The sequence below is a fragment of the Phascolarctos cinereus genome, unplaced genomic scaffold (genome assembly GCF_003287225.1).
Source record: "Phascolarctos cinereus isolate Bilbo 61053 unplaced genomic scaffold, phaCin_HiC Scaffold_5;HRSCAF=322, whole genome shotgun sequence".
Taxonomy (NCBI): domain Eukaryota; kingdom Metazoa; phylum Chordata; class Mammalia; order Diprotodontia; family Phascolarctidae; genus Phascolarctos; species Phascolarctos cinereus.
In genome coordinates this window covers 300250291-300263963 of record NW_027555958.1, presented here as the reverse complement: position 1 = coordinate 300263963, position 13673 = coordinate 300250291, and the positions used below count along the sequence as shown (strand labels likewise).

Below are 13673 nucleotides of genomic sequence, written 5' to 3'. Positions count from 1 at the left end.
AACTGAGGCGAGGTGTCAGAGACTAGGCCACGCCCCCAGCCTCTCCTGGGAGGGAAAACAAAGCCAGACTCCAGATTGGAGTTGGACTCCCCCTACCCCAGCCCCAGGGCTTCTCGAAGTCTGGGCCCCTACCTGCCCGTGGGGCAGCTGATCGTCAGGTTTATAGGTATCTTCGGAAGCCCAGGGCCTAGGGGGGCAGGGAGCCCACAGCCTCAGCCCCCATCGCTTCTTCTCTACCCCATGTCCACTGCTTTTAATCTGGGATGGGGGCGCCACCTCTACGTGCCCTCCCTTCCACCCCAGCTCTCCCCTAAGCCCAGGCATTGCCTCTTAGCCCCAGTGCAGACCCCTACTACATTTCTATCACGGTATCTGGGGTCCTTATGGTCCACCCTCCCCATCCCCGCCACTGCAGGCCAATTGTAAGAAGTTTGACAAACTCTTTCCTTCCTCCCCAGACTCTGGTGGGGAAGGGAATAGGTGGGATTGTTGCTGGCTGATTTCCTCCCATTGTGATTTTATCTTTCCCTTAACACCTCTTCCCCTACTTCCTCCTTCCTCCTCCCTCCTCCCCAGCATCCAAACCCTACTTTCTCTGAGGCCAGAGAGCTCAGGGGGGGATCCCTGCCTGGAATGGGAAGGGGGATAACCCTGTTGGGACACTGGAGTCCCAGCTCCTAATGCTTTCTGGAGCGTAAATGTGGAACAGTGGGGAGAGAAAAGATTTTGCAGCTGTTGGCTCCTAAAAGGACTGCTGGGGGCGGAAGGGGCATATTCCTTGGAGATGGATGTGCCCAGTTTGTCTTGGGTGAAAGAGGAAGTTGAGCCCACTCTAGAGGAGGTTGAAGGGGTGTTCCCATTACCAAGCTTCCTTACACTCCCAGCACTGCCCTCACGCTTCCCCTCCCCGCCCCCAGAACACTAGGTGATCGTAGTCAGACTGAACAGTGTAGGAAGACTCTCTCTCTACCAGTTGTGAGTGTCCTTTCCCAGAGGGGAACAGAAGAGGCTTAGGGCATTTGGGCAAATCTCTAGTGCCCTGTCGGACCTTCCACCCTGGGTCTCTACCTTGCCTGTCAGTCCTATCCAGTTGCTCTTCATCTCTAAGTCAAGGCCCTGGGGACTGCTTCCAGAAGGAACATGGGCGGAGGCTTCCTGTTACCTAGAGAGATGACCAAGTCAGGGAGAGCAGAGCCTTGGAAGCATCGAGTTGCCACCAGTAGGGTTTCTATCCTCTTTTCTCTCCAGTCTGATGAATGAAGCGGTACGAACGTGCAGCAACATGGAAGAGGTCATTCTGGACATGACTCACTTCTTGATGTGGGACATCTGACAGCAGGAAAACCTGGGAAACCTACTATTCCAACCTAGGTGGCCCTGGGGCACCAAAGGGAGCATTTTTCTCTCCCAGAAAACTGTTGGGTCTGCACCTAAGAGACTGGGTTGGGGAAGGGGAAGTGGATAAGGGCTGCCCTGTTTGCTTGTTTCCCAGGGGAAGAAGCAAAAGTGGCCCAAGTCCTAGGACACTCTGCCCATGACCTGGCATCAGGGCAGTGCCCATTAAAATCAGAGAGGTGGAAGGGACCGTAGATGCCATTCAATTTAGCCTGTACATGATCAGCAATCTTTTATATAACTTTGCTGACACATAAATGGAAGGCCTCTAGTAAGCAGACCTCCTTGGGCAGAGGGAGAGGGGGTTCGACTGGAACAGCAGCTTATTACACTTTGGGTTAATGCAGTAATTGAGATGGGTGGTGATGATGGCTTATGGTTTGGATATTTCTAATGGTCAGGTTATTATTTTCCTTAAATTAACTCTAAATTTGCCTCATTGTATCTTCTACCCATCATTACTATTTGTGCCCTCTGGGGCCAAGCAAAAGAAATTTAATCCCTCTTCCATGAGTTCTCCAGACACTTGAAACCTCCTCTCCTGCCCCATCCCTCCCCTTTTCTTCCTGGGGAACCTATATGGGTAGTCCTGGGCCCTGAGAGTTTCTGAACCAAACACTGTGTATCAGACCACCCACCCAAGTCTTCTCATCCACATTTCTTTCAACTATGGCATGCTCTCCTGTCCTCTCATCACTCTGGATACCCTTTTGGACACTCTCTGGCTAGCTGGCAATATCCTTCTAAAATGTGGGAGCAAAACCAGACCACGATATTCAGGGAGTAGCGAGACCCTCTCCTCTCTCATTTTAGAGGAGCCTTCCCCCCCTTTTATTAATTTATTTTGATTTATGAACAATCACTTTCATAAGCTTTTGAGTTTTAAATTTTTCTTCCCCTTCCTCCCTCCCCAAGATGGCATGCAATCTGATATAGGCTATACATATACATTCCTATTAAACATATTTTCACATTAGTGATGTTGTAAGGAAGAATTAGAACCAATAGGAGGAACCACAAGAAAGAGAAAACAAAACAAAACAGAAGAAAAAAATGGCAAATAGTATGCTTCAATCTGCATTCAAACTCCATAGTTCTTTCTTTGGATGTGGATAGCATTTTCCATCATGAGACCTTTGGAGATGTCTTAGATCCTTGCATTGCTGACAAGGGCTAAGTCTATCAACGTTATTCCTTGCACAACATGGCTGTTACTGTGTCCAATGTTCTTCTGGTTCTACCCACTTCACTCAGCATCAGTCCGTACAAGTCTTTCCAGGTTTTTCTGAAGTCTGCCTGCTCATCATTTCATATAGCACAATAGTATTCCATTACATTCATAGAACACAACTTGTTCAGCCATTCCTCAATTGATGGGCATCCTCTTAATTACCAATTCTTTGCCACCACAAAAAGAGCTGCTAAAAATATTTTTGTACATGTGGGTCTTTTTCCCATTCGTATGATCTCTTTGGGAATACAGCCCTAGAAGTGCTATTGCTGGGTCAAAGGGTATGCACATGTTTATAGCCCTTTGGGTATTGTTCCAAATTGCTCTCCAAAATGGTTGGATCATTTCACAACTCCACCAACAATGCATTAGTGTTCCAATTTTCCCACATCTTCTCCAACATTTGTCATTTTCCTCTTTTGTCATGTTGGCCAATCTGATAGGTGTAGATGAGCCTTTCTTAATACAGCCTAATATTGAATTAGCTTTTATTTGGCTGCTACATAGAATTGAGCTTGCAGACCACTAAGACACTCAGATCTTTTTCATAGTTGTTGCCTAGTGACAGCTCATTCATCTTGAACTTGTGAAACTAAAAGCATATTTTGTCATGACGTGCCCTGCCCTCCAGTCAGTCTCCCCTGTCTGGGATGCTATAACTGACTCAGTTCTCCCTCCCTCCCTCCTCACCCCCCAACTTGAGAGCAGCTTGACAGACAAGTGATGGAGTCTTGCGGTGTTGAGTTTTGCCCATTTTTTCTTGCCAATCATTTAACTGATGTCCAAGGTACAATGTCCCTCACAATTCTGGGATCTCTACTCTCTTGTCTTCTTTGAACAGGCTTTAGGATACTACTGTCCATGATATTCCTTGGGTAGGGACCTATGCTCACCCCAGTGATACTTGAAAAATTTGAGAGACATAGTTTCTGGATAATTAGTCATTTTATTAATAATGCCAACATATTACCAATAAAATGTGTCAGTGACACTCTGGAATGCCAAAGATAAATCATGGCATGGGCTCACAGTTTAAATGCCCTTGGAAGAGTGGGTGTTCCTGAGAGTGGCAGTCAACTGTGATTGGTTAACAATTAATGAGAGAGAATGAATATTATAATGAGAAGTGGACCTATTTTAATAAGGGGCTAGGGATGTGACTTTGATCATGTCATTTACTTCCAAATCATCCCCAGCCTAGGGAAATCTAGACAAAGGATCCATATATCCCACCCAAGCCTGAGTAGAACACAATCTGATTAAGTTCCTTGTAAGGTTGGTTGGGGTAGCAATACCTAGATTGAGGAGAAGGTATCATTAGTCCTTTCCTTCAGAGGCTGATCCTTGAAATGAGAGCTTTAGAAAAAGGGGGAGAACTCTGGATCTTTCCAAATCATTGGTTATTAATAATCATTTCTCTCACCCCAGATTTATGGAAGAGAATTTTAAAAGTTGGGAATAAGGATGGGGACCAAAATATTTGAGGCACTGGCACAAGGGCAGTGATCCTTCCAGAGAACATCTCCAGTGTCTCCCCCAGGTGTCACCAAACTTGAGACCCAGGGGAAAAGGGAGCAAGTAGGCTGAGGGAAAGCTGAGTGTAACCATAACTTCCTTCTGCTTCTCAGCTCATCATCCTAGGCATTGATAGCACTAACGGGAAACATCTGCCAGTTTGCTGCTGGCATGTGAGGTGAGGCTGAGGGACTTCTGAGATAGGGCACACAGTGCTCAACTGGCCAAGAGCTTTCTTGGGAAGTGAGTCCTATGCCATCAAGATAATCATTGTATATAGGATCTCTCTTAAGTGAGGGCTGATACTGCTCACATAATACTGTACCCCTACTCCCCTGCCCAGGCAGGTACCCTCCTCTCAGGAATCCTGGAGGCTTGGCCCCAAACTGTGAGCCAAGTATTGCCCACCAGAACACCCATCCATGAAAAATATCGATTGATCTCGGCCAAGTGGCAGTCCTATGTCCATCACTTTGTTTCTGATGGCACCAGCAAGGTCATCAATCTCACCTGCAGCTCCAGGCTTAGTGCTCACCTTAGTGGCAAGTGAATATTCCAGTCTCTTGATCTGGTCATTTAAAAAAGCCTAGGCTAGTCTGGTGCTGGTTATGAGGGTTGAGGATGGGAAATGAATGGTTGCCCTGGGTCAAGGAGGGGGAAATTAGTGGGTAATGAAGGTGGGTACTCGCAGATGATTTAATTTTTAAAAGGAGTTTCTCTGGCAGGATATTCCAGATTTGTCAGTGGTCATCTTTGCCAATAAGCAGGATGTGAAGAATTCAATGACCACGTCAGAAATCTCCCACTCGAAGGATCTCAGTTCTATCAAAGATCATCCATACAAGCCTGCTGTGCTATCACAGGAGAAGGGTCAGCAAAGACTGAGCCTGGGGACAGCCCTGAGAGCCTGGGACCCTGACCTTGTTCCCCAGAACAATCTCTTCTCTCCTTCCATTGCTCTCAAACAAGACCTGTAGGGGTACAGTCACCTGTTGTGGAGAAGTTAGGACAGAGAGATCCAGGGCTTAGTCAGATAAAGGGCAAGCCCATTTCTGGTTGTGCCATCTCTCTGCTACCCCTGGGGCAGGAGGGAGTTAACCTAGCCACCCAGATGTGTTACATTATCCTGAAACTTGCCCTCCCTATTGGAGTAGGAAAGGGGGATCTGACCTACCCTAAGGATACCCACCCATTAAACCTCTTGCTACAAGTGAAATATTCCTTAAATTACTTTCATGCAAATAAGGGGGCCCTAAGCCTTGCGGGCATATGCCTTATGGGGAGCTAGGTGGCACAATGGATAGAGTGCTGAGCCTGGAGTCAGGAAGACTCATCTTTCTGAATTCAAATCTGGCCTCAGATACTTACTAGCTGAGTGATCCTGGGCAAGTCACTTAACCTGGTTTGCCTCAGTTTCCTTATCTGTGAAATGAGCTGGAGAAGAAAATGGCAAACTATTCTGGTATCTTTTGCCAAGAAAAACCCAAATAGGGTCATGAACGGTCAGACAGGCTGTCTAAAATGAGGGCAGGGCTGCTGTCAGAGGGAGGAAAGAAGCCTAGCTGAACAATTTAGGTATTGAGGCAGTGCTTTGGAGATGACCACTGTCACTCTGGCGATGGCATTTAACTGCTGTCCTTTGTCTCTTCTTCCAGGCTTCTAGCTAGGTTCACGTGGATGAAATCTCCAGTTACTGCCAACTGATGTCTAGTTAGCAGCCTCCCTCTTGCTTCGAGCCCTCAGGTTAAACAGAAAGTTTTGAGTATTCTATTTTTCTAAGGACAATGTGGAAGAAAAATAGCAAAATTATTTTTTTCTACATTTCTGAGAGAGGGTGTTGGGGGCAGATGGTAGAGTCTGGCTTTTGGACACTGCAAACCTCCTGGGACTTAGCTGTCAGCCCACCTGCCTGCCTGCCCATCCTCTGACTCTGAGAGAGAGGAAGAAGACAGAAGCTCTCTCCTCAAAGGAAATATGTGCCCTTCCCAGAGGCACTGGACAAGGCAGGGGTGATGTGGGGGGGGCAAGGAGGTGGAGAATGAGAATTGAGCACTTCCCCCTCATCCCACTCCCACAATCTTTATACTGACATACCAGGCCTTGAAATTTCTAGAATATACTTTTGGGGAGAAAGGAAGAGAAGAGTGAGGGTAAAGGGGCAGACATTGGACCTCTTCTTTACCTCTTAGATCTCTCTACCTTCATCCTCTCTGTCCCTAGCTCTTAGCAGTGTTTTGAATGTTGTAAGCATATAATAAAGGTATTTTCGTATTTTTCTTTCATTTATTCATCCTTTCCCCAGTCTCAGGGAGATTTCAGTATGTCAGGAAGGTAGATCAGGGCAGCCTTGGTGCAAACTGTGCTCTTTTTACACTCCAATCCCTTCTTTCTACATCTGCCATTCTCCTTCCAATCCTACCCCTCTATTTCTTTTTTTTTTCACCCCTCTATTTCCCAACCTTTTTATCAATTACTCCTTTCACCCTGTTCAATTCCTAATCCCACTCAAGTCTTTTCAGTGTCTATGTGTTCATCTTTTTGTGATGATTTTTTAAAAAAATTGTGTTGGTTATTAAAGAAAATAAAACTATATCCTGGGGGTAATAAATGCCTTCTTAAGCTGTCTGCTTCCTTAAACCATACCATTGCTTTTCCCTATACTTTCTGGCTCCTGGACGAGAAGCATTCCAGGCTGAGGTACTGGTAGATCCTACATTTCGGGCCTGAATAGACAAGCTTAGAAAAGGAAGGGGCAGGAGAGGCTTGCCAGGCTTCATTTAAGATGGCCACCAGCTCCTTTCAGCTTAGTGATGTCATCAGAAGAACTGACCTTGTCATGTTTTTGAAACTTTTACTATCTATGTGATCTTAAGCAAGTCATTCTTTGAGCCTCAGTTTTCTCATCTGTAAAATGGGGTCTTAACACTTGCCCTACCTACCTCAGTCAGTCAATATGCATTTATTAAGCTCCTAGGATGTGCTAGACACTGTTCTAAATTGTGGGAATACGAAGAGAGGCAACTCCTTAGTGATTTTTGTGAAGTACTTTGTGGTAAGTTGCGGAATTGCCAAAATTCAGCTGCTGCCAGATATGTATAATAAAAACAGGAATGTGGCTAGGTGGGTAGAGAACAATAGCTTTGACTCATTAGCTTATCTTGTTCTGGCTTAAAGTCATTTACATGCAATGTCAGAGAGAACTATCTAACTCTAAGTTAGTTATCTGTAAGGGAGGGCTTGGATCTCTGCCTAGATTTGTAAACTTAAAAGGGACAGAGAAATAAGAGCAATATTTGTAACTATGTTTATTGCAGTTGTTTTCCAGTTGGCACGGCGTGGCGGCTGAGGTGACACTGCTTCGAAGTTCTGGCTCGCAGTCTACCTAAGGAGACAGCCTCGGGGGCATTGAGAAGAGGTAGGAGGAGGCTAGATTGATTTCAGCTTGTCTCATCCCTGAGGGATGAAGGGTCTCCTAAGTGTTTGTTCTCAGGCAGTGTACACCCACAGTCTAGACAGAACTGGAAGTAAGACAGAGGCGGGGACTGCCCTTGGCTGGCACTGGTGCCCAGATAACCTCTGAGAGCACTAAGGGTGAAGGGTTCTTAATCCGCGTTCTATACAGAGCAGTATCAATTCGGAACTGAGACACAAGGCTGACCTAAGGTTTCCTATCAAGTCAGCCCATTCCTGGTTTGTCTTTCTCTTCCCCTACCCCCACCTCACCCAGGCTGGTGGTTTTGCAGTAACCTTGCGAATGAGTTTTGGCATCTAAACTGGTTACTCTTACCTTAGCTCTGTGCTTTCCTCAGTATTTTTCAAGTGTGGAGTGAAGAATTCTCTCTCCTAAACCTTACCGACCAGTCGTCAGTAAACTACCACGCCCTTGATTTACAAAGGTAAATGCATAGGGAAACGATTCATAGGCGTGGGGGTATAGCTCAGTGGTAGAGCATTTGACTGCAGATCAAGAGGTCCCCGGTTCAAATCCGGGTGCCCCCTACCAGCCAATTTTGCTTAAGCTTTAAAATCCACTTCTGCCCCCACCATTGAATTTGCAGGGGACTTGGAGTTAGGAACACACGTTCTCGTTAGTGTTGAACTGGATGTTCCCGTTCAAAGACGTGTCGCGAATTCCACCAATCGTCCCATGTTGTTGCAAAGTAGGCGGGAGGAGGTAGCTTCTTTTCTCTTTCCTGGAGATACTGGTGCACATGTGGTGGCGGTGGAAGGGTGGGGTGCATGCAGTTGGGGTATCGGGGTGGTTTTGGTAGGGGGACTGAACAGCATGTTGAATGCTTAGGTCAACACCTCCTCTCTGCTCGGAACAACTGAGCCTACGCTTGGCTCCTGCGTTCACCATCTCCATGCAGAGTGAAGGGAATTGTTCCACTGGTGAGAGAGGGCCAGGACTAGGAAAGAGCAGAAAAAGGGCCATCCTTGGAGTGTGGCAGGAACGACTCTTGGAGTTGGGAAGTATCCTTTTCCTGTACGGAGCCCTCCCTCCCAGGTTTCCCATGACTTGAGTTCTCAAAGAAGAGTTGCAAGACCTCTGCTTGGGTCTTGTAGGAAGGGGGCACTCTCTCAATAAGCGGAAATCCTGAGCTGTCAGGTTCTGCAAACAACTTTTTTTTCCTATATCTTATATTTACATATCTAAGGGCTTATTGTATCGCATTAGTACAAGTCCCTTGAGGGTCGGGACTCTTCTTTTTCTCTTGTATCTATAGTTCCTAGCACAGTGCCTACCTCACAGTTTTTTCCTACTGTGGGTGGATGTATTATAAAAACAATTCCATTCTTAGGTGAAAAAAAAAAAGAAAAAAATCCTATGACGCCTGCGCGGAGATAGCCTCTAAAAGTTCTCTGTACGCGTTGTTCGTCCGGCAGAGGGGGTATAGCTCAGTGGTAGAGCATTTGACTGCAGATCAAGAGGTCCCCGGTTCAAATCCGGGTGCCCCCTTCTTTAACTCAACTCACTAGTTTTTCAACTTTATCCTAAATTTCGCGGGCGTGGGGACGGCATTCTATTTTAAATTGAGTCTAGGATCACCTGTTCCCTGCTTTTCATATTAAGCGTGTTGAGGTTGACTCTTCCTTCTGACGCCTTTGCACTCCGAAGGGGGAGGAGGGATGATGGAAAGGGGGAAGGTACTCTGAAACTCCTAGCTGTTTAAGGTTTTAAATTTGTACGTGTTCCTGGGTGGGGGGCGAAGGGAGACTTTCTTTGCCAGACCTCCCTCCCCGCAAGCCGCTGCGGGGCACCCCACTAGGACTCCGGGAGCTTGGATTCTGTCTTTAGAGATTCCACCTCGAGCCCCTCTCCTTGTTAAGGACAGCCAGAAGGGTCCCCGGGCTGAAGAATGACTGATTGCCAAGTGCGACCAAGTCCCGCAAAGTGGCCTCTCGGCCAAACCTGGCAACCAAGAACTATCCGGCCCGGAGGCGCTGGGGCTTCCCCCCGAGCAGCCACTAGAGGGCAGCAGGAGGCCGCGTTGGAAAGGGGCTCCAGCGCGGTCCCCAGCGCCGCCCCGGACCGAGGGGATTTATTAGTGAGATGCCAACAGCGGCCCCTGCCAAGCCAACGGGAGGCTACGGGATGGAGTCTGTGCCAGGGCAAAAAACACACCGGCGGCTGTGGAGCTGGAATCCATCGATCAATCAGCATTTATTTGATAAGTGCCGCTGCGTTAGGAACTGGGGACATGAATGGAAAAATGAGAGTCCCTGCCCTCTGGGAGTTTACAATCTACTAATGGGATACAACAAATTAACAGGGATATATGCAACAACAACAGTGCTTAGGGTGGCCCTAGAGGAATCAGGAAAGGCTTTTGGAAGAGTTAGACTACAGGGCCCTGGGTGCCGGAACAGAGAATTGAGTTGGAGCAAAAAGGAGAGGATGTGGGGGCTGGGAGGAACTCCGGGAAGAAGAAGTTGATTGACATTTGGTTTGTGTCTTAACTTGCAAATTACACATTTCGTGTAAAAAGCGAGCAAGTCTCCAATCCCTACTATGTAACTCTCCAACCAAGCCTCTCCATCTCAGTGCCTTCCAGAATCTTTTCAGCACTTTTCCACAGATAACCCCATCCCACCCCCTAACCCAACCCTCCAGGCTCTCTTTCCATAGGCCTTTGTCCCTTGTACCCTCTCCCTCCTTTTCCACACTCTCCCCATGCACCTCCCTCCAGGTCCTGTCCTGGGTGAGAATGCTATTTAGTACCCAGTGCCACCCCGGCTCCTCCTTCACGACTTTTAAGTAGGCCGGGGGAAGAAAGAGGCACTTCAGTGTCCTGACCTGATTCCGTGCTGTCTATTAAGTCTCCTAAATTGTGGATATTTTTACTCTTGTCCTGAAAGGGGAAAAAGATGATTTATCACTTGAGTCTATTATAAGGTAGTGACAGGTGGGGAGGGGAGTAGAGGGCAGAGAAAGAGGGAGTGTAGAAAGAACACCTTCTCTGTCTTTGGGCTTCTGCCTCAGAACTTAAAATAGAACTTGTTACCCCCATCTTCCCGGTGTTCTGGCATGGAAAAATAGCATCTTGACTAGTTGTGGCTTCTGGGGGAGGGAGCTTTCCCAAAATATTTGTAGTAAAGGTCTTCCCATCATCATCATCATTCCCCTACCCCTCCCTGTCTCCTTCTCTTAGCCTGCTGGCCTGGGTGGCCCAAGAGAGGAACTGGAGGACCAGGCCCCATGAGAATGATATTTCAAAGTGAGTAGAACCAGACTAGAGGTCTGCTTTGGCAAGGGAGAAGGTTACCTCCCTACTCTTTATAGGCTGGGGGAGATTCCTGTGCCTGCAGAAAGGTGAAATAAACAAGACTTCCAAGGACAGAATTACAGGGACCAGTATCATAACTTAGAGATTGTCTTGAGAACTAAGGCAGAGTTTAGTGAAATGAGATGCAAATAAGATCAGTCAATGGGAGTAGGATTAAATAAAGTGGTAAATTAGGAGCATTCAGGGCTCCTCCCCATCCCCCACCTGCCTCAGTTTGCCCTCAGGGTAGCAGCTGGGGGAGGGAGGAGACGAGAGTGGTTACAAAATCATCCAGCAAACCAGGATTCCAGAGGACGGAAGATGTAGGATGTGGGTAGCATGGCTGCTTGCCTCCTGACAGAGAGGTGATGGACCCAAATTACAGAATGAGACATACATTTCTGGATATGGCCAATGAGGGAATTTGCTTCGCTTCACTATGAATATTTGTTATGACTGTTTGATTTTAAATTTCTTTTTGTTGCTGTCGTGGGGGGCAGTGGGAGGGAGAGGAAAAATTCTTGATTGAAAAAGTAAAATAAAATTTATTTTCTAACAACAGAATAAAAAATGATCAGTCAATAAGCATTTATTAAACACCTACTATGTGCCAGGCACTGTGCTAAGCCCTGGGGAATACAAAAAGAAGCAAAAGACAGTTCTTGCCCTCAAGGAGCTTACATTATAATGAGAGAGAAAATATCAAACAACTATATATATATATATATATACATATATATATATATAATATGTGTGTATATATGTATGTATGTATGTATGCATATGTATGTGTATGTGTGTGGGTAGATGGGAGATAATGTCAGAGAGACGGTGCCAAGCAGTGCAGACTCGAGTATGGAGTGGGTACAAAATTCTCTGGGACTGGAGCCAACCAACTGCTTCTCCCTACTCCACGGAAGGGCTGGTGCTGGTATCATTAATTCTATGACCATAGGCAAGTAATGGGCTAAAAGCATTATAGATTGAGAACCCCTTTATTTTGCTGACGAATAAGCTGATGGCCAGAGACGTGAAGTGATTCGCCCAAGGTCACACAGCTTGTAAGACGCAGAGATAAGATTCGAACCCAGGTCCGCATCTGCTGCACTGAAGTGCTGCTCTCTGAGCTTCATTTTTCTCATCTGTAAAATGGGCATAAGAGCGAACCTCCTTACTTCTTGGTAACCCTTTAAGCGCTATAGAAATGAGAGGGGGTGGAGTTTCTGCTCCCACTATCACCGTGGCAGTGGGCTGCGTGGCCCGACCCAGTCGGCAGCGGCCAGAGTCGTCCCCGAGGAGGCCACGAAAGGGCACGCCGCCTGCGGGCTCCTGGCCGCTTTGCCAGCAGTAGTCCGACTCCTTGCAGCCGGGCAGGCAGGCGGGCTGGCGGGCAGGCCGGAGCTCCTCCTACACCCCCTCCCCCGCCCAACTCTCCGCCCCCCTCCCCCCTGGCTCCCAGCTGCCGCGGCTCTCCCTCCCTCCTCGCTCTCTTGCCGCTTTGCTCCCTTGCTCCCACAGCAGGCAGGCTCCTGGCTGGCCGGCCCTCTCTCAGTCCGCGGTCCTCCTGTCCCTAGCTCAGGAGGGAACCTCACAGCCAGCGCCCCTCGCCTCTGCCTCCAGCCTAACCATCCTCTCCCTCCCTTCCTCCCTTGTTCCGGCCGGGCCCCAGGGGCTGGGGGGCCAAGGTCCCGGGGCCCCAGGCCCCCGAACTCCACCATGAGGGGGGATCTCTGGCTCTTGCTGGCGGTGCTCAGGGAGGCAGCCTATGGGCTGAGCCCGGATCAGGGAGCAGGTAGGAGGAAGGGATAAAGTTGGCATGGCCGGGGGCAGGTGGGGAGGGGATCCCTGGAAGGAGAGCTATGAGTCGTTTGGGGCTTGCAAGGGGGCGCGCAGGTGTGTGTGTGTGTGTGTGTGTGTGTGTGTGTGCGCGCGCGCGCGCGCGCTTCTGGTGGCTACATGCATGTGCAAACATGCTAGCAGATGAATGCATTTGTGAGCATCCTGGCTCGGGAGGGTGCATGGGGGTATGTGGAGGCAGAATGGGTGAGGGGGAGAACACAAGCCGTTTCCCCTTCCTGGAGCTCGAGGTTTCTCAAATGAGTGGGTGGGACTAGATTTCCCAAGGTTCTTTCCAGCTCTGACATGTTAGGGTTCTGTGAGTCTCAGTGTTGATAGGTGAGCACGTATGTGGGCACAGGACACCTGGGGATTAGCTGCAATAAGGCAGTTCTGTATCCAGACCTGGAGTCCTCCAGAGGAATCTCAGTATGTGTGAGTGTGGATGGGGGGGGAGGGGATGTTGGGAGAGGAAATGGGTGCCAATCCACCCTAACCCCTCCATAGGTAGAGTGAAGCGACCCTTGTAGGTAAGAGACTGTAGGACAGTAAGTGCCAGACTGAACCAGAGGAGCTGAAAGTTGAGGGGTCCCACACCCCATAGAACAGGAGACTGGGATTAGGACAAGAGGGAGCGAGTCACTGTTGGGAGCCCAGCTCTGGGCTGAATCAGGGGGTTTTTCCCTCCCACATGGCTGTGCTTCGCCCCTCCACAGCTGTTCCCCTTCTACTTTAGCATGAGTAAGTGGAGCAAGAGAAGAGAATCAGAAACCCCTTATCCCTTTGAGGCACAGGATTTGGGGACCAGGTGGGAAGAGCCCACGGGGAGCGAGGAAGGGCTCTGGACACCTGGTGGGCTCAGGGGCAGTTGTGGCTAGAGTGAACTGTGGCCAGCTAAGGCAGCTCTCCCGTGACTTAGGTAGTAATGA

The 13673-nt window shown here is 48.4% G+C and overlaps 1 protein-coding gene and 2 non-coding genes across 4 annotated transcripts in view; all 3 read left to right on the top strand.

Moving 5' to 3' along the window:
* Nucleotides 1-8068: 8068 nt before the first annotated feature.
* TRNAC-GCA (transfer RNA cysteine (anticodon GCA)) lies at nucleotides 8069-8140 on the top strand. The gene has a single exon. It is a non-coding gene; the product is annotated as a tRNA-Cys (tRNA).
* An 889-nt stretch (nucleotides 8141-9029) lies between these two features.
* On the top strand, nucleotides 9030-9101 carry TRNAC-GCA (transfer RNA cysteine (anticodon GCA)). The gene has a single exon. It is a non-coding gene; the product is annotated as a tRNA-Cys (tRNA).
* A 3239-nt stretch (nucleotides 9102-12340) lies between these two features.
* The window catches only part of PLXDC1 (plexin domain containing 1), a 108400-nt gene continuing 107067 nt past the window's right edge, over nucleotides 12341-13673 (top strand). For both annotated transcript variants that reach the window (XM_020997700.2, XM_020997699.2), the window contains exon 1: nucleotides 12341-12700. In XM_020997700.2, the coding sequence (XP_020853359.1) occupies nucleotides 12625-12700 (76 nt within the window). In that variant the 5' untranslated portion in view covers nucleotides 12341-12624. The remainder of the gene's footprint in view (nucleotides 12701-13673) is intronic.